The following is a 20,769-nucleotide window of genomic DNA, read 5'->3' on the forward strand; positions in this document are numbered from 1 at the left end:
TGCTGATCATATTGGAAATGGGAGCAAACAAAACGCTCAGCCATTTCTTGAATAAGAAAGGATTGCAGCTTTTTTTTACAGATCATCTCCAAGGTAAAGTGAGGTTCGGTTGCCATGAATTGTTTGTAACCTGAACAGTTCACTGGTCAGAAACGTGGCCCCACAGTATTTGGCAAATCCAGAATGCAGGTCTTCCAAATGCCTTTTTTTATGTATGTGCTGCATATAAGCCATGTTTTCATAAGCTGGGGAGAATCTGCATCCAGACAAACACAGCTGCAACTAATTGCAAGCATTTTCATATGTAAACATTAGAAGTATCTGGAGTCACTATCATCTTCATAAACTGAGAAGAACATGCTGCAATAAATTCAAAAGTGATAATTCTTCAAATATAACTAAGCATTTAATTTTTTTTGTTAAATCTCAAATTCAACGAATGTTAGCTATACACGCAACTCTTCCTCATTTTAATGTATTTAGATGATATTATTTCCTATTAAGGCACTGTGGTCTCCAAGAACTCTGAGAAGAACATGCCTTAATAAACTCATTTGTAACAATGTTTCAAACATATCTAAGCATTTAAAAATTTGTGTTTTAAGTTCTCAAATGCTACTAATGTTAGCTATAATGCAAATTTTCAGCATTTTAATTCATGTATTTACTTATGACATTATTTCAAACTTCAAAGTCTGAAAATCCAGAGTAAATTTATAATGAAAGTCCGTATATGTCACCATATACAACCCTAATATTTATTTTCTGCAGTAAATACAAAGAAACACAATGGAAACAAAGACCGCACACAACACAATGGACAAAAAATTAACATGCAAAAGACACAAACAGCGCAACGACAAAATAAAATAATAATAATAACAAATAAGCAATGAATATTGAAAATATAAGATGAAGAGTCCTTAAAAGTCGGTCCATTGGTTATGGGAACAGTTCAGTGTCTGGGGCGAGTGAAGTTATCAGCTCTGGTTCAAGAGCATGATGTTTGAGGGGTAATAACTGTTCTTGAACCCGCTGATCTGGGTCCTGAGGCTCCTGTTCCTCCTTCCTGATGGCAACATTGAGAAGAGAGCATGGCTTGGATGGTGGGGGTCCTTGATGATGGATACTCATTTTCTGTGACATGCTCCATGTAGTCATGCTCAATGGTGGGGAGAACTTTACCCATGATGGACTGGACAGTATCTACTAACTTTTTGCAGGCTTTTCTATTTAAGGGCATTGGTGTTTCTATACCAGGCTGTGATGCAACCAATCAATATACTCTCCACAGCCCATCAAAAGAAGTTTGTCAAAATTTTAGATTCTAATTAAAGAGGAGAAGAAAGCAAAGCTCCCAGAGTATTACAGTGAGGGCTCTGAAGCTACGCAAATAACATCAAACTTGTAATTTTCTTTTTAACTCTGTGGGGAATTACCATCTGCTTGATATAATGTAGATAAAGCTAGTAGGTTCTGAACTTCAATTTGAACTTTAAGGCCAAGGTTTTCCTCTCTGACAGACAGGTCAGCTAACGTACAGCAGGCAGGAAAGATACCTAATCAACAGTCAATCTATTGTCCTAGGTGCCTGGAAGACTACCATCTGACTGAAAACTACAACTGGAGGCACTTCCTGAACACAATTGGAGCAGGATTTTTCTGCCAACATGTCACTAGGCACATTCTTTTGAGAAGAACTGAGTCCCCTTCTGATCAGTGAGATTCACACAATCATTTATCTATAATACAATATTGCCTGACAGTGCCATGGGTATGCAACTCCATGATAAGGCAAATCCTTTGTCAGCTTTTCAGCAGCTGTTATATTCGTTTGTTCATGATGACTTACCCACTGGTGAGTGCATTATCACTCAGTTCTTTCGTCATTTGATTCTATGATTGTCTAGCTAGTCTCATCAATAAGAAAAAGGTCTCCTCCTCACCCTACCTTCTACCCAGGATCACTTGATTGACAGCCATTTGGGTTTAGGCCAGCCTATCGTTCACTTCCTTTTCCCACACAAATGAAGCAATCCTATTCCCCCTCCTATGGACTGATTTGTGGACCTCTGAAGTGCCTCCTGGAACAGAATCAATTGAAAGACTGACAGAATCGACTGAAAGATTTCAATGCCCTTTATCTGTTGTCTGACAGTTCATGCAGTTGCAAAAGTTACTTTCAGCCTTCAAAAGAACTTAAAACAGTATTTGTCAACATTATTTGTTTCTCTCTTCTTTCACTGTGAACTTATTAGAAGAGGGATTAAAGACAGAGATCCCTAATTCATAAAGAGACCATCCTCCTACAGACTATCTCTCTGCTGGAATTCGAGAGAAGTACTAGTCAATCATTACCAAGAAGCCATCCTATGCTCAAATGCATTTTTTGAAATTGATCATCTCTATTAAATTCAGCAAAAGCAGGTGCTAATAATAACCAAGCATTAAAAACATAAGAAATGGAGTACAAGGATAACAACAAGGTTCAATGAATAAACTACCTTTGCCAGTCTGATATAAGGCTATGTAATTTTCTAATATACCCAACAAATATTTCAGCTGCAAGGTTACAAATGAAGCACATATTTTATTATCCAATCTCCTCCATATCTTAACTGAAACATAGAAAACCTAAAGCACAGTACAGGCCCTTCAGCCCACAAAGCTGTGCCAAACATGTCCTTACCTTAGAAATTGCCTAGGGTTACCCATAGCCCTCTATTTTTCTAAGCTCCATGTACCTATCCAGGAGTCTTAAAAGACCCTATCGTTTCTGCCTCCACCACCGTCGCTGGCAGCCCATTCGACGCCTTCACTACTCTCTGCATAAAAAACTTACCTCTGACATCTCCTCTGTACCTACTTTCAAGCACCTTAAAACTGTACCCTCTCGTGCTAGTCATTTCAGCCCTGGGAAAAAGCCTCTGACTATCCACGCGATCAATGCCTCTCATCATCTTGTACACCTACTGCATATGGCTTAGCCAGAGGCACAGGGATGAATCAACAAAATGGCGAGACTGCATAGCTTACAACAGAAAACCGTTAATCTCAAGACATACTTTGCTGAACACTGAAAACAACAGAGCTGCTCCTTCAGTACTTCTACCGTTTGCTCTATGCAGCAGCAAAACATCTATTGCATCATAATTACCCACATGTAAATGGGTTGCATATTGGAGTCAATTACATGTAGTGTGTGAAAGTCAGTCATGCGGTATAGAAACAGCCCCACTGACCCACTGTGTCTGTGCAGGCCATGAAGTACCTACCTACTGAAGGCTTTGAAGCTTTAATTCAAGTGCTTGTCAATGCTGTGAGAGCATCTGCCTCCACCACCCCCTCATGCAGTCTATTCCAGATATCAACCAATGCCTGAATAAGTGCCTTCCTATAATCTCTTCTAAATATGCTATCCCTTATCTTGCTAAGGCGGCAAAATGTTTCACCACTAACCTATCTATCTCATCAGTCTTCTCTGCTCCAAGATAAATAAAACAGTTTCATCCGGTTTCTTCCCATAGCCAAATCGCTTCATTCTAGGCAACATCCAGGTGAACCCCCTCTGCATTCTCTCCATGTGGTGACCAGAATTACACACCACAGTCCAGCTTTGGCCAGTGTAATGGTTCAATATAATTACACTGTAACCTCTCTGCTCTTATATTCCATGCTCTGGTGCATCCCCATTGCTTTCTTAACCAGCTTATCGACCTGTCCCACATTCAGGAATTCTCAACATAGGATAGGTCAAGAAAACAGTTAAGAAAACACCAGGGATGCATATGCACACAAAGATCCCATTCTTCCTTAACACTCCCTATGATCCAACCATTCATTCTATATATTCTAACCTTATTGATCCTTTCAAACTACTGTGCATCACTTCATAGATTTCAGGACTAATGTCCATTCATTAATTCATTGAAGCTGATCAATACTGGTCAATAGTGCTTTGTTGCCAGAGACAACTCTCTTAATTAGGTAACACAAACACCAATCTTCATGCTATATCCAAACTTACTAATCCTGCTTTCTACGTTCACATCCAGGTCATTAATATATGGCAAACAAGGGTCCCAGCACAAGTTTTTGTAATTTACCACTAGTCATTGGCTTCCATTCACAAAATCAACCCTAAACTATCCTGCCAAAGGGTCTCGACCCAAAACATCAACTGTACTTTTTTCCAGGAACACACATCAGAGTTGCTGGTGAACACAGCAGGCCAGGCAGCATCTCTAGGAAGAGGTACAGTCGACGTTTCGGGCCGAGACCCTTCGTCGGGACTAACTGAAGGAAGAGCTAGTAAGAGATTTGAAAGTGGGAAGGGGAGGGGGAGGGATGGAGCCAAGAGCTGGACAGTTGATTGGCAAAAGGGATATGAGAGGATCATGGGACAGGAGGCCCAGGGAGAAGGAAAAGGGGGAGGCGGGGAAAATCCAGAGGATGGGCAAGGGGTTTAGTCAGAGGGACAGAGGGAGAAAAAGGAGAGAGAGAGAAAGAATGTGTGTATATAAATAAATAACGGATGGGGTACGAGGGGGAGGTGGGGCATTAGCGGAAGTTAGAGAAGTTAATATTCATGCCATCAGGTCTTGCCAATATATAGAAGGTCACATCAGGAGCACCGGACTGGGAGATCGTTTTGCTGAAGAGACCCGACGCAGACTGGGAGATCATTTTGCTGAACACCTACGCTCTGTCCGCCAGAGAAAGCAAGATCTCCCAGTGGCCACACATTTTAATTCCACATCCCATTTCCATTCTGGTATGTCTATCCACGGCCTCCTCTACTGTAAAGATGAAGCCACACTCAGGTTGGAGGAACAACACCTTATATTCCATCTGGGTAGCCTCCAACCTGATGGCATGAACATTGACTTCTCTAACTTCCGCTAATGCCCCACCTCCCCCTCGTACCCCATCCGTTATTTATTTATGTACACACATTCTTTCTCTTTCTCTCCTTTTTCTCCCTCTGGCCCTCTGACTATACCCCTTGCCCATCCTCTGGGTTTTTCCACCCCTCCCCCTTTTCCTTCTCCCTGGGCCTCCTGTCCCATGATCCTCTCATATCCCCTTTGCCAATCACCTGTCCAGCTCTTGGCTCCATCACTCCCCCTCCTGTCTTCTCCTATCATTTTGGATCTCCCCTCCCCCTCCCACTTTTAAATCTCTTGCTAGCTCTTCCTTCAGTTAGTCCTGACAAAGGGTCTCGGCCCGAAACGTCGACTGTACCTGTTCCTAGAGATGCTGCCCTTGCCTGCTGCATTCACCAGCAACTTTGATGTGTGTTGCTTGAATTTCCAGCATCTGCAGAATTCCTCGTGTGTACTTTTTTCTGTAGGTGCTACCTGGCCTACTGACTTCCTCCAACATTTTGTGTGTGTCGCTTGGATTTCCAGCATCTGCAGATTTTCTCTTGTTTGTGACTAAACTATCACCTTTTGCCTTCCATCTCCAAGCCAATGTCAGATCCAATTTGCCAAATAGCCTTGAATCCCATGGGCTCTTACACTTGGGATCATAAGTACTGTAGGTGACCTTGTCAAAGACCTTACTTAAGTTCATCTGGATGACACTGGATTGCATAATTAGTCTCCTTTCGAAACTTTCAATACAACTGGTCAAAGGGGATTGTCCCTGAACTAAACTATGCTGATTATTCCTGATCAATCAGCAAGGGTCTCGGCCTGAAAAGTCGACTGCACCTCTTCCTAGAGATGCTGCCTGGCCTGCTGCGTTCACCAGCAACTTTCATGTGTGTTGCTTGAATTTCCAGCATCTGCAGAATTCCTGTTGTTATTCCTGATCAATCCCTGTTTCTCCAAGCACAGTTTAATCACATCCTTATAGATTTTTGAAAATAATTTACCCATAATAGAAGTTGGACTCACTGGTCCATAATTACCGTTGCTGCCTTTTTGAATGAAGGTACCATTATTCCCTACCCTCCAGCCATCTGGCACCTCTTCTGTGGCCAGAGAAGATGTAAAAACTTCAGTTGAAGTTACAGCAATTGCCTCCCTTGCCTACATTACTATCAAGGATATATCTTCTCTTGTCTCCTCAGTCACAAGGTGTCTTGTTGCAGTGGATTATAGGCAGATGGCATGGCAAACAGCTGGCACAATGCCAAATATTAACCAGCAAATACATTGGCTATGGGCATTTAGCAACTAATACTGAAGAAGAGAATAAGCTACTGTTTGCAGTAGATAGGCTAAGCTTTTGTAGAATAGGTGGGTTCAGTGGTCTCCCCAAGGCAATAGCAAATCCCAAACTGTTGATCAACAGTGCAAGCTCTCAGCTGGAAGGAGACACACACATAAGGGTACTTGTCCATGCTGAATTTGACTGCTGCTGCTGACAAAACTGTCATTGTCCTGCTGAAAATCAGTTGCATTATATTATGGTCGCAGTGTTGAACTACCATCCAAGAGAGTTGGCTTCAAACAAATGTAGCATTTAGACCATAAGCTGCTTGCTGTTCCTGCTTCTGGGGAGAATTAGCACTGCACTTGGTTACATAGTGGTTTGCCTGGCTCATTGTAAAATCTGCCCAATTAGATTAATCTGCATTTTAAATACTTATGGTGCCAGAGCAATAAATGCCATGAAGCAGACTTTCACAGCCCATAGCTCTAACCAACTTGATTTCATTGCTTTTCAGCTTGTTGTGTAATTTTTTTCCCATTATATTATAAGCAATATTATGCAGTCAATTATATAAATACAAAATTAAAATGCATGCCATTAAAAAATTCTACCTGCATGCCCCGTTCCCACCCATTAAACTGAACTTGCTGAAAGAACACTGATAGTTTTAACTAACCACTGGTTATGAACTGAGAAGTCAACTAGGTTTATAAAATAAAAGGAAATCCACGCTAATTCTAACAAATAAATTAAGTTTAAACGAATGCATTGCCAACAAATTATATGAACATGCACAATTAAAATAGTGTGGCTGTTCAGAAGATGAGCCATAACATCATAATTGAAACAAAAGTGGGAAGGCCACACTTCAGTAACATATGTATGAGTGGGACCATATCTGGAGTATCATTTGCAGTACTGATAGTCTTTTTCAATTAAAAATGTTAATGCTTTGGAAGCAGCTCATAGAGCAATAGACACAAATACAGGCCCTTCAGCTGAATAAAGCCATGCCAACTATGGTGGCCACTTAGTTAGTTCCAATTTTCTGCATTTGTCCAATATTTCTCTCAGCCCTGCCCTCCCAGTGTCTTGTAAAATGTTACTGTTGTGTTTCCCTCAACTACTTCTTCTGGCCACTAATCTGGATATTCACTATCCTCTGCATGAAGAAGTAGCCACTCCCAGGTCCCTTTTACACCATTCCCATCTCATCCTAAATTTGGACGCTTCGGCCCTGGGGGAAAATCGTTACTATCAACCTTATCTATGCCTCATAATTTTAAACATTTCTATAAGTTTGCCCCTCACTCTCCTACATTCTGAGGAATAAAGAGCTAGTCTGGCCAAACTCTCCCAATTTAAACGCATCTTTCGTATAACAGGGTGGCTAAAACTGTAAACAGTATTCCATGTGTAGCCTCACAAACAATTTACACAATTGTATAATAATGTCCCAACTCCTATACCCAGTGCCCTGACTGATGAAGGCCAGCATGCTAAAGGCCTTCCACCTGCCTGGAGTGCACAAAAGGTGTAAAGGAGCCTGTCTGTCTGTGACACCATTTTCAATGAACTATGCACTTGTACTCCTAAGTCCTTCAGTTCCATAACACTCCAGGCTGCCCAACCATTCCTAGTATAATTCCTATTTGGTTTGACTTTCCAAAATGCATCACCTCACACCTATCTGTATTGAAATACACTTGACATTCCTCAGCTCAATTCCCTAATTGATCAAGATGCCCTTGTAATCTGTGATAACCTTCAATATCAACACCTAATTCCATGTCATCAACAAACTTACTACAAAAAAAACCTTGTGTGTTTGCATCCAAATCATTTCTACAAAAAATGAATAGTAAGAGTCTCAACACTGACTCTTGCAGCGCACCTCTAGCCATTGGCCTCCATTCCAAGAGACACCTTCAACCACTACCTTCTGGCTCCTATCTCTAAGCCAATTTTGAATTTACCTAACTGGTTCTCCCTGGATTCCATGGGAACTAACCTTCCAGAGCAGCTTACCATGCTGGACCTTGTCAAAGGCCTTGCTAAAGTCCAAATAAGCAACATCATCTGCTGTATATTCACCTACCTTTTTGGTTACTTCTTCAATAAACTCTTTAAGGTCTATCAAATATGATTTTTCTAACACAAAACCATGTTGACACCTCCTGATCAAACTTTCTCTATCCTATTGTTAGTAGATCCTGACCCTCCAAATTCTCTCCAGTACCTTCCCACAACTGATGTTAGGGTGATGGGCCTGTAATTTCCTGGCTTGTCCTCGTTAACCTTTTTAAGTACAGAACAACATTAGCCACCTTCCAATCTTCAGAAACTTCACCACTGACTAATGACAAAGCAACCTTCCCCACAAGGATCTCTACAATATCCTCTCAAGCTTTTAAAGTTCAAGGTACTAAGTAAACATTATTATCAGAGTATACACTTGTCACCACATACAACCCTGAGATTCTTTTTCTGCGAGCATACTTAGTAAATCTATAGAACAGTAACTATAAAATTGTAAACTGTAAATGAACAGTACAAAAGCAGACATAAATAAATAGCAACAAATAATGAGCATGAAATAACAAGAGTCCTTAAGTGAGTGTAGCTATCCCTTTTTGTTCAAGAACCTGATTGTTGAGGGATTATAACTGTCCTTGAACCCAGCACAGCGAGTCCTGAGGCACTTGTACCTTCAATCTGATGGCAGAAATGAGAAAAGAGCATGGCCTGGGTGGTGAGGATCTTTGATGAAGGATGCTGCTTTTCCACAACAACACTTCATGTAGATATGCTCAATGGTTAGGAGGGTTTTACCCATGATATACTGGGCTGAATCCACTACCCGTCGTAGGATTTTAAACTCAAAAGCATTGGTGTTCCCACACCAGGCTGTAATGCAGCCAGTCAGCACACTTTCCACCACACATCTATCTAAGTTTACCAAGGTTTTTGATCACATGCCGAATCTCCACAGACTCCTGAGGAAGTAGAGGTGCTGCGGTGCTTTCTTCGCAATAATATTTATATGATAGGTCCAGGACAGGTCCTCTGAGATAGGGGCACATAGAAATTTAAAGTTACTGACCTTCTCCACCTCTGATCCTCTGATAATTACTAGCTTATGGACTTCTGGTTTCCCTCTCCTGAAGTATACAATCAGTCTTACTGACATTGAGTGAGAGGTTGTTGTTACTATACCACTCAGTCAAGTTTTCAATCTCCTTCCAGTAAGCTGATTCATCATCCTCTTTGATACAGCTCATAAGCAAACTTATACATAAGACCATAAGATATAGGAGCAGAATTACGCCATTCAGCCTACTGAGTCTGCTCTGCCATTCAATCATGGGCTGATCCAATTCTTCCAGTCATCCCCACTCCCCTGCTTTCTCCCCATACCCTTCGATGCCCTGGCTAATCAAGAACCTATCTATCTCTACCTTAAATGACTTGATCTTCAGAGCTGTTCGCAGCAACAAGTTCCACAGATTTACCACCCTCTGACTAAAGTAACTTCTCCACATCTCTGTTCTAAATAGACGTCCTTCAACCCTGAAGTTGTGCCCTCTTGTCCTGGACTCCCTTACCATGGGAAATAACTTTGTCGTATCTAATCTGTTCAGGCCTTCTAACATTCGGAATGTTTCTATGAGATACCCCCTCATTCTCCTGAACTCCAGGAAATACAGCCCAAGAGCTGCCAAATATTCCTCATGTGGTAACCCTTTCATTCCTGGAATCATTCTCGTGAATCTTCTCTGAACCCTCTCCAATGTTAGTATATCCTTTCTAAAATAAGGAGCCCAAAACTGCACACAATACTCTAAGTGTGGTCTCACAAGTGCCTTATAGAACCTCAACATCACACCCCTGCTCTGATATTCTATACCTCTAGAAATGAATGCCAACATTGCATTTGCCTTCTTCACCACCGACTCAACCTGGAGGTTAAAGTCCCTTTGCATCTCTGCATTTTGAATTCTCCCCCCATCTAAATAACAGTCTGCCTATTTATTTCTTCGATCAAAGTTCATGACCATACACTTTCCAACATTGTATTTCATTTGCCACTTCTCTACCCATTTCCCTAAACTATCTAAGGGAAACTGGCCAAAATTGACTGGAAAGGGACTCTAGCAGGAAGGACAGCATAGCAGAAATGGCTGGAGTGTCTGTGAAAAATGAGGGAAGTGCAAGACAGATATATTCCAAATAAGAAGAAATTTTTGTATGGAAGAAGGGCACTACTGTGGCTGACAAGTGAAGTCAGAGCCAAAGTAAAAGCATAAGAGAGGGCATACAAGGAAACCAAAGCTAGTGAGAAGGTAGAGGATTGGGAAGCTTTTAAAAACTTGCAGAAGGAAACTAAGAAGGTCATTAGGAAGGAAAAGATGGATTATGAAAGGAAGCTGGCGACTAATAACAAAGAAGATACTGAAAGCTTTTTTAAGTATATAAAGAGTAAAAGAGAGTTGAGGGTAGATATAGGACCAATAGAAAACGACGCTGGAGATATTGTAATGAGAGACGCAGAGATGGTAGATGAACTGAATGCGTATTTTGCATCAGTCTTCGCAGTGGAAGACGTCTGCATTATACCGGACATTCAAGAGTGTCAGGGAAGTGAAGTTTGTGCAGTGAAAATTACATCTGAGAAGGTGCTCAGGAAGCTTAATAGTCTGAGGGTGGATAAATCTCCTGGACCTGATGGAATGCACCCTCAGGTTCTGAAGGAAGTAGCTGGAGAGATTGCAGAGGCATTAAGAATGATCTTTCAAGAATCAATAGATTCTGACATTGTACCGAATGACTGGAAAATTGCAAATGTTACTCTGCTATTTAAGAAGAGTGAGAGGCAGCAGAAAGGAAACTATAGACCTGTTAGCCATGTTACTCTGCTATTTAAGAAGAGTGAGAGGCAGCAGAAAGGAAACTATAGACCTGTTAGCCTGACATCAGTGGTTGGGAAGTTGTTGGAATCAGTTGTTAGGGATGAGATTACGGAGTACCTGGGGGCACGTGACAAGATAGGCTAAAGCCAGCATGGTTTCCTGAAAGGAAAATCCTGTCTGACTAACCTACTGCAATTTTTCGAGGAAATTACAAGCAGGGTAGACAGAAGAGATGCAGTAGATGTGGTGTACTTGGATTTTCAGAAGGCTTTTGGTAAGTTGCCGCACATGAGGCTGCTTAGCAAGATAAGAGCCCATGGAATTACAGTGAAGTTACTAGCATGGGTGGAGCATTGGCTGATCGGCAGAAAACAGAGAGTGGGAATAAAGGGATCCTATTCTGATCATCCTCCTCCATCCTGATCAGAAAGGCGCAACAGCGCCTTTATTTCCTGCGGAGTATCAAGAAAGCTCATCTCTGTCCCAGGATACTGACAGACTTTTACTGCTGTACCATTGAGAGCATACTCACCAACTGCATCTCAGTGTGGCATGGCAGTTGTCCCGCATCAGACTGCAAAGCACTCTAGTGTGTGGTGAAAACTGCCCAGCGGATTATCGGCACCCAATTGTCCACCATTGAGAACATCTACCATAAACGCTGCCTGGGCAGGGCGAAAAACGTTATCAAGGATGCATCTCACCCTAATGGATGGAAGAATTAAATCAAGTTTTCCCAATTCAACTTTGTGAAAATTGATTTTGTAGTTGGTAGCAGGAGTGCAACGGTCTTCAAACATGCACAAAATTTGTAGTTATTCTGTTTGAGTTTAACTGGCAGTTTCTATAGATTTACCAGCTCAGATATTTAAAACGTAAGTTTTTTTTCTCTAACCCTCTTTTATACCCTTAAAAAAGATCTCTCCCTGGTTAAAGGCAGGTGGATAGCCGCATGTAAAAAAGCAACTTCAAATTGCAAGACAATTCATAGATTTTAGAAGAAAGACTCTAATATTACAAAATGACAGACACAGACAAAATGTTAAAGCAAAAATTAAGATTGATACTTAAGATTGCCATTTACTTTATATATAAAATTGTACCAAAATGTGTAGAAAGTATACTGAATGAAACACTGTTTGAAGAACAGTCGGTTCTTTTCTAGCATTTTCTATTCAATTGTGCCTTCCATTTGACCTTAGAGTTCTGAGACCAGGTTTTAAGGGCTCCTTGTGATATCGCTGCTAAAGTTGGCTTCCCTCATGCTCCCCTTGGTGAATGGAGAGGCGTTGCAATATGGATTTGAGATTCCTTGATCTGCAAATTCTTCCTACCAGAACTAATGCTTCTCGTGCTTCACTGATTAACTCAGCAAGTCTTATCAGTTATAAAAACTGTATCAGATTGAACCTATGTGAACCTCTCTGACATTCACAAACATGAAAAATCTACTAAAGATTAATTATTTTTACCATAAAAAGATTGATGCATTTGCCAGTGCTAGAAAACACAGTTAAGTACACTCAAGTTAACAGCACTTAACACATTAATTAACTCAATTATTTCCAAAAAATTAAATTTCCCTAAAACTGACTGGTCATTTGTTTGAATTGAAATAGAGTCATTGAAGTTGTAGATCAAACTGGCTGGGTTTAGCAGGTAGCTAAAAAATTGCAGGAAATCATACTAAGTGATTCCACAAGTGATGAGGTCCTCTGGAAAGCTTAGGTTGGTATCTTTCAGAATTGATTGGATCGTTGATCTAGACTTGCATGCAAAAGAAAACTGAGTTCCACTGACTTCAACTTTCTGATCCTCACCACCCCAAGCAAATTACGTTTTAATCAAATATGCTCTCTGTAATTATTTCTTCCTTAACTCACCAGCACTGAGCCATTTTTCTGATCGCAAACAACAGGAATTCTGCAGATGCTGGAAATTCAAGCAACACACATCAAGTTGCTGGTGAACGCAGCAGGCCAGGCAGCACCTGTAGGAAGAGGTGCAGTTGACGTTTCAGGCCGAGACCCTTTGTCAGGACTAACTGAATGAAGAGTGAGTAAGGGATTTGAAAGTTGGAGGGGGAGGGGGAGATCCAAAATGATAGAAGACAGGAGGGGGAGGGATGGAGCCAAGAGCTGGACAGGTGATTGGCAAAAGGGGATACCAGAGGATCATAGGACAGGAGGTCCGGGAAGAAAGACAAGGGGGGGGGGAACCCAGAGGATGGGCAAGAGGTATATTCAGAGGGAAGAGGGAGAAAAAGGAGAGTGAGAGAAAGAATGTGTGCATAAAAATGAGTAACAGATGGGATACGAGGGGGAGGTGGGGCCTTAGCGGAAGTTAGAGAAGTCGATGTTCATGCCATCAGGTTGGAGGCTACCCAGACGGAATATAAGGTGTTGTTCCTCCAACCTGAGTGTGGCTTCATCTTTACAGTAGAGGAGGCCGTGGATGGACATGTCAGAATGGGAATGGGATGTAGAATTAAAATGTGTGGCCACTGGGAGATTCTGCTTTCTCTGGCGGACAGAGCGTAGATGTTCAGCAAAGCGGTCTCCCAGTCTGCGTCGGGTCTCGCCAATATATAAAAGGCCACATCGGGAACACCGGACACAGTATATCACCCCAGTCGACTCACAGGTGAAGTGTTGCCTCACCTGGAAGGACTGTTTGGGGCCCTGAATGGTGGTAAGGGAGGAAGTGTAAGGGCATGTGTAGCACTTGTTCCGCTTACACGGATAAGTGCCAGGAGGGAGATCAGTGGGGAGGGATGGGGGGGACGAATGGACAAGGGAGTTGTGTAGGGAGTGATCCCTGCGGAATGCAGAGAGAGGGGGGGAGGGAAAGATGTGTTTAGTGGTGGGATCCCGTTGGAGGTGGCGGAAGTTACGGAGAATAATATGTTGGACCCGGAGGCTGGTGGGGTGGTAGGTGAGGACCAGGGGAACCCTATTCCTAGTGGGGTGGCGAGAGGATGGAGTGAGAGCAGATGTACGTGAAATGGGGGAGATGCATTTAAGAGCAGAGTTGATAGTGGAGGAAGGGAAGCCCCTTTCTTTAAAAAAGGAAGACATCTCCCTCGTCCTGGAATGAAAAGCCTCATCCTGAGAGCAGATGCAGCGGAGACGGAGGAATTGCGAGAAGGGGATGGCGTTTTTACAAGAGACAGGGTGAGAAGAGGAATAGTCCAGATAGCTGTGAGAGTCAGTAGGCTTATAGTAGACATCAGTAGACATCGCTCTGTCCCCCACTTTTCCTTCGCTGTTCCGTGCCTATTCTGGTATCTGTCCCCCACTTTTCCTTCGCTTATTCCGTGCCTATTCTGGTATCTGTCCCCCACTTTTCCTTCGCTTGTTCCATGCCTATTCTGGTATCTGTCCCCCACTTTTCCTTCGCTTGTCCTGACGAAGGGTCTCGGCCTGAAACGTCGACTGCACCTCTTCCTACAGATGCTGCCTGGCCTGCTGCGTTCACCAGCAACTTTGATGTGTGTTGCCATTTTTCTGATTTCAGTTTCCTCCCCCAATAGTTTTAAATACGTACTAGAAAAAGGGTTTAAACACCAACCAATTATCTTGCATACTCAAATATGAGAAGATTAATATATTTGCATTTTGAAGCTCACAAAATTCTTCAAACTGTTTGAATTGGGCAAAATCCAGTTATTATAGTACAACCATGAAATGAAAAAATAAACTCTGGGACACTTAGCTATTTCCCTTAAGTAAACACATCTTTTATCATAAAGGACTACTTTTCAAGCTTGAACAATTACACTGCAGACATCCCACCTCTCCCGGAAGTTCCGAGAGTCTCCTGTATACTAATCGTGCTCCCTGATGCCCACAAATTATATACAATATCACGGAAATCAATTTTTTCGAGAGCGAGAGAGAGAATGCGAGCGAGAGAGAGTGTGAGAGGGCGACCACGAGAGAGAGAGAGAGCACATGAGCGAGCAAGAGGACGCCATGGGAGAGTGTTCCAAAAAAAGAAAATATAAAATGTACATCACCCCAGACCACACTAAAGTGTACCCTTGCCTAATAGGGGTCAAAAATAATGACAGTGTTGCTCATTGCACTGTTTGCAACAGTGACTTTTCTATTGCCCATGGTGGGTTTAGACTGTAAAAGACATGTTGAGGTGAGTTTAACAGGTGTCATTCAATCATCAGCTTAGCTAACGTTATTTAAACTAGTGGACTAGCTGCTAAGGAGCTACTCTATTGCAGACATCCCACCTCTCCCGGAAGTTCCGGGAGTCTCCCGCAAATTGATGGTGTTATCTCCCTTTTTGCAGGGTGGGATGTCTGACACTGCCTTCATAAAACGTATTATTTCTAAAGTAGACAACACTTAGTTATGGAAAGCCACTGCCAGAAACTTATAAATTTCCTCCTCTTCCAGGTTAGTTGAAAATATGTCCACAGTTCAGCCATAGATAGAGAGGACAATACTTTAAAATTTATGTCTTGTAGAATTCAACCATAAATATCAACTCATGATTGATAATATCACCTAAGAGTACATATACAGAAAAAAATTATACAAAAAGAGAAATTGACATTTAAAATAAAATAGAATCAGGTGGAAATATCTGATAATCTAATGGGGAAAGATTATGAGCTTCTGGTGTAGACTGAAAGATGCTTTTACACCCTTCGCATTTTGTATATATCCCGTATTTTACTGTTTCGGAGAAGTATAGACCCATCAGTCATCACATCATTGATATTTTCAACAGCTGAACTTGCATATAAAAAGTCAATCCCATGAGAGTATAGAAAGCTTTAACAAAATTCTAGATTTAACATGTATGTTTTTAAAATAAAATGTCCTACATTTATATAATATACAGTTGTTTCTCATAGATGAAACTCAAATTGATGTTCTACCACAAGAAGACTTTTTAGTTCAACTTGCACTGGCCAATGTTAATAAAATTCTGTAGGATTTACTTAAATTAAATTTGTTCAAATCTTTCGAATTTATAGAAGACTAATTTCACCAAAGTATGCCAGATAAATACATCGCACTTTTAGTTTATATTGCAGTAAATTCCAGCATTTTACAATTAAGTTAACTTCTTAGGTACAAGAATTAGAAAGAGGGTATTGTGCTGCAAGCAACTCACCTCCTTACTTTTTGAAAACTTGCCACAAACTACAATTTTCATAAAATAGCAGAAACTCCTAGTTCCACTAAACAACATAGAGAGATCAGTTTATCTATAATGATGATGTTCAGAAGTCTTCTTTGTACACTGGAATCTACTTTATAAGCTTTTATGATGCTTTCCCATATTCCGAAATCCATTTGATGCGATGTTGCCTGCATTTTCTTTAAAGAGTATAAGTGTTTACTCTGTATCAATACAATGATACTTCTGAAGAGACAAAATAAATGCTTATCTAATAAGTTGCATAATTGATTTTACATTATAATCTCCCTCATCTACAAGGTCTATGCTCATATTTTCATTTACAGGTATATGTAATTGTGGGCCTTATGGATAGCCAAGGTATTACCAGTGAGTCTAATTGTACCAGAGCAGATGTGATGACAGAGTTTCCGCAAGTAAGTACAGATGTAGATAAAAGAACAAGTTAAGAGTGCAAAGACACAAATTACAGTCAGCAGTGTGACTTTCTTCAATGGATATCGCACATGCCTGAAGAGTCTGCTGCGGCAAATTGCGATTAAATCTGTCTTACTTTGTGGAGATGCAGCACGAACTATAAATGGAAAGAAGCTATCATGACACTGGAGACTAGTAACTATAAATCACTAAAATCAACAATTATATAGAAGCACTGTTCATATCATAATAAAGGAAGTGAGATGTTAGGGTAGACAAGTAACAGATGTGTGTATTTAGGTATACAAACTGGCACCAATAACAGTAACAATGATAAAATGAAAGCCACTAAAAAGTAATGAGTAAACTTATTAAGAAGCTTCTTATGCACCAGTGTAAAAACAGAACGAGCTTACCATTTCAATCTCATGAACAATTAATCAATATGTTTCATTGAACACTTAAATCTTAAGCCTTTTAAATTAATTTTATGAATCTTTTCAGGGCAATTATGTTTTGATCTATCAAATGAGGACATTGCATGGCACCAAGTTTCCAAGTTCAACAATTCTAGGACATAATATTCCAATTATTTTCAGATAAAGCTTTATTCTTGTACAATCAGTGCTTTGAACATAAGCTTACCTGGTCTGGGTGTGCTGGCTGATCAAAATCCATTTGTTACTGTGAAGAGAAGAGATTTAAAACCAAGATTTTAAAGGATACGTCCAGGAACCACTGGCTTCCTATTCACAAGTGCGAAAGACAGTTCAGTTTGTAGGAAAATAACAGAGGACTTAATGATATGCTGTCCAAATCTGAAGGTTGCCATTCTTGGTTTCACACTAATTCAGTCCCTGAAAAACAGAAAGCACATTATAGAAAATGTAAGAGGTTTTCAATTTGCTGGCATAAATAAAAATGTTAACTTGCAACATTCTGTAGATGCCTAAATTAAAATCTGCAATGCTCCTGTTCTCTTGTTGGTTATCAAACACTTAGTTCCATTTTATCATTTTTCAGATGAAAGTTTACCATCTTTTAATTAGAAACCACTTCTTTAATTTATTATGCTTAATCCCTTGATTAGCCAAGGATGAATTATTTCACTCATGTGAAAAAAAAATTCATTGAGAGTTTTGAAATAAAGATAAATAGGAAGCTTACTTTGAAATGTATTTGCTGATTTTTAAAAATTTTAATACTTGGCAATATTTGGGAGGAGAGTTTTTGTGTAGACAATTTTAAAACAGTTATCAAAAGGTTTTATTACTTTAGATTTTACAAAAATATTTTTATTGGTGAAATGGTCATATATTTGAAGCAGCTGTGCAAATTAATTCCAAAAATTATCAAATTATGTAATTTGGCTTGTAAGATAAATGGCTTTCTGATGCTGTTATTAATATCAATGCATTTTCCTTAAATATTAAATGAACTCATTTCACACACTGCAATACCAATAAAAAAAACCACAAAAAATAAATTTCAAAATGGGGCCTTTATTTGGCAAAAATACACCAAGAAACCATGCATATTTCTGAATCAGTCTATAAAATAACTATTTGTTATCCAAGGGTGATTAAAAAGAAAAACACAGTCCAAACTTATTGTAAATACTCAACAGATAAAGCAGCATCTGTGGAGCAGAAACCAAATGAACATTTCCGATCAGTAACCTTTCAGCAGAACTGAGGAAATAAAAACAGCTTTAAATTACTGATAAAGGGAAGAGAGGTGGAGAAAATAAAAGGGGAGGTCCATGTTAAGGGGAGATTGGATAACAAAGGTAGTAACCCTGTCAGCTGAAAAGTTGCAGAAAAACAAGTGAATGAAAAAGACAATGTTGGAGACATATGAGTAGGAGGATACCAATTAAATACAAATTACAAATAAGGGTTAAAAATGCTCAAAATATGTGATTTAAAATTGTGCCAGCAAAATATCTTCTACTTGGCAGCAAAACAATATACAGCTCTCTACAACTTACACCTAACATTAAGTTCTTCACGATTTTCATACTACATTTATACCAGAAACAAAATTATTTGCAACGATACCAAATTCTTGTTCAGCTCTGAACAAAGTCTTGGATAGAGACAGAATCCACTGCAGAATGTTCATTGGGTACAATCAGAATCAGAAACAGGTTTAATATCACTGGCATATGTTGTGAAATCTGTTGTCTCTGCAGCAGCAGTACAATGCAATAATAATAATTTAAAAACTTAATTAACGGGGTAGTGGAGGTATAATTTGTCCATCAATGCTGATCATCCCATCCTTGATTAAGCTGTTCCACCGTGAACATGATCTGTTATGAGTCAACATGATGCTTTCAGATCAGGTCATGCATAGCACATACCTCCACCACACTGCTCAGGTGTGTTTCTAGGGTACAGGGGCTAGTGAACCTTGTGCCTGTTCTATGTACTTGACATATGATTTTTTTTTTGTGTCCTATCACTGAGCAGCAGTGAACCATCTGATTGGCCTATCAGAGTTCTCTTTGGGAACTAGTTGACTTGATCAGCATTTCTGATCTGGCTGTTGCTCACGATAGCACTTAATAAAAAAAAACAGTAAGAAATTTATATAATTAAATAAGTAGAGGAAAAAAATAGTGAGGTAGTGTTCATGCATTCAATGTCTATTCAAAAATCTTATGGCAGAGAGGAAGAAGTTGTTTCTGAATCATTGAGTGTGTGCCTTCAGGCTCCTCCACCTCCACTGGATGATAGCAATGAGAAGAGAGCATGTCCTGGGTGATGGGGGTCCTTGAAGATGGATGCCACCTTTTGGAGGTATCACTCCTTGAAGATGTCCTGGATCCTATGGAGGCTAGTATCCAAGATGGAGCTGACTGAGTTCACAACTTTTGGCAGCTTCTGTCAATCCAGTGTAGTAGCTACCCCCCATACCAGGTGGTGATACAGCCAGTTAGAATGCTTTCCATGGTACATCTATAGAAATTTGCAAATGTCTTTGGTGACCTACCAAATCAAGTGAAGTGAGCAAGAATAGAACTAAGAAAGGTTAGCCATGAGTGACAGAGGATTAACTAATGACTTTAACCTAGGCTTCATAGGCCCCATTCATGCTTGTGTCTTCTCCACTCATAGATAAGCTCAGTTTCCAAGCTTTCTAGCTTGGGGAATGAGCTGATCAATACAATGCATAGAAACATCCAGTTAGTGAGACACTTTAATAAAATGAAGTTATGAGCTTTTATTGTCCATATCATTTCAGTCTAATGAAATATTATTTTATGCGAGCAGTCTCTATTCTTTCTACTAGAAAATGATAGATTTTTGTTTTGTCCTTTCTGGATCTCTGACAAACATCCTTTGTTTTCATTATACCTGTAACACTCTACAACAATTGTTCTTTAGAACTGCCTCTTAATTCATGTAGTCAGCTCACCCTGGTGCAATAGCATACATTTTTCATGAAGAGAAACAAAGCAGGAAAATTGCCTCCTTTTATTAATATTGTACAAATGAACAGATGGTCAGAAATGAATTACAAATGAGTTCATGTCCCTTGTTGATACTTGAATACACCCTAACCATTATTTTACATTGGGGATACTTTCCTGTGAACAACCAGACATCTGTATTTTTCAATTGATTCAGTCTTTGAAACTCGCTGGAAAATTGAAAAGGTTACACTTTTTAGAGAAAAATAGAAACTTACATTCCGCTCATCTAGATCTTCGATACAGTTCCTGGTTTGTTTTGAGGCACCAAACTTGTCCTTATGTGGGTATGCTACCATTGAAAATCAGGAAGATCAAAGTAATGGCTTGTAACAAAAGTGAATTAAAATTGATATACGAATTAATCAATACTCAATCAATCAAGTCAACAGATCCTGCTATTTGTAATTTTGAAAGAATATAAAGAAAATCAATAAAATATGGTCAGCAATTTTCCAAGGATGCAAAGTTTGGACAACAAAAAGTACAAGGCAATGTTACAAGTTCTCTGGATAGAACATATACCATGACCAAAAGGACTGCAAAAAAAATGTCAAATGATCACTTCAGTTATTAACCAAATATCTCCCTTTTTCCTTTTCAAGGTGGATGGGGTTCTGCTGAAGACGCTGA

The 20,769-nt window shown here is 40.0% G+C and overlaps 1 protein-coding gene across 3 annotated transcripts in view; it reads right to left on the bottom strand.

The window, feature by feature from the left end:
• The window catches only part of LOC140210856 (bis(5'-adenosyl)-triphosphatase-like), a 998,443-nt gene that overhangs the window by 763,281 nt on the left and 214,393 nt on the right, over positions 1-20,769 (bottom strand). For all 3 annotated transcript variants that reach the window (XR_011889312.1, XM_072280116.1, XM_072280117.1), the window contains exon 2: positions 17,385-17,515. Coding sequence is in view for 2 of the 3 variants with exons in the window: in XM_072280116.1 (XP_072136217.1) it covers positions 17,385-17,490 (106 nt within the window). In the remaining variant the exon portion in view is untranslated. The remainder of the gene's footprint in view (positions 1-17,384; positions 17,516-20,769) is intronic.

The sequence above is a fragment of the Mobula birostris genome, chromosome 16 (assembly GCF_030028105.1).
Source record: "Mobula birostris isolate sMobBir1 chromosome 16, sMobBir1.hap1, whole genome shotgun sequence".
In the NCBI taxonomy this organism is placed as follows: domain Eukaryota; kingdom Metazoa; phylum Chordata; class Chondrichthyes; order Myliobatiformes; family Myliobatidae; genus Mobula; species Mobula birostris.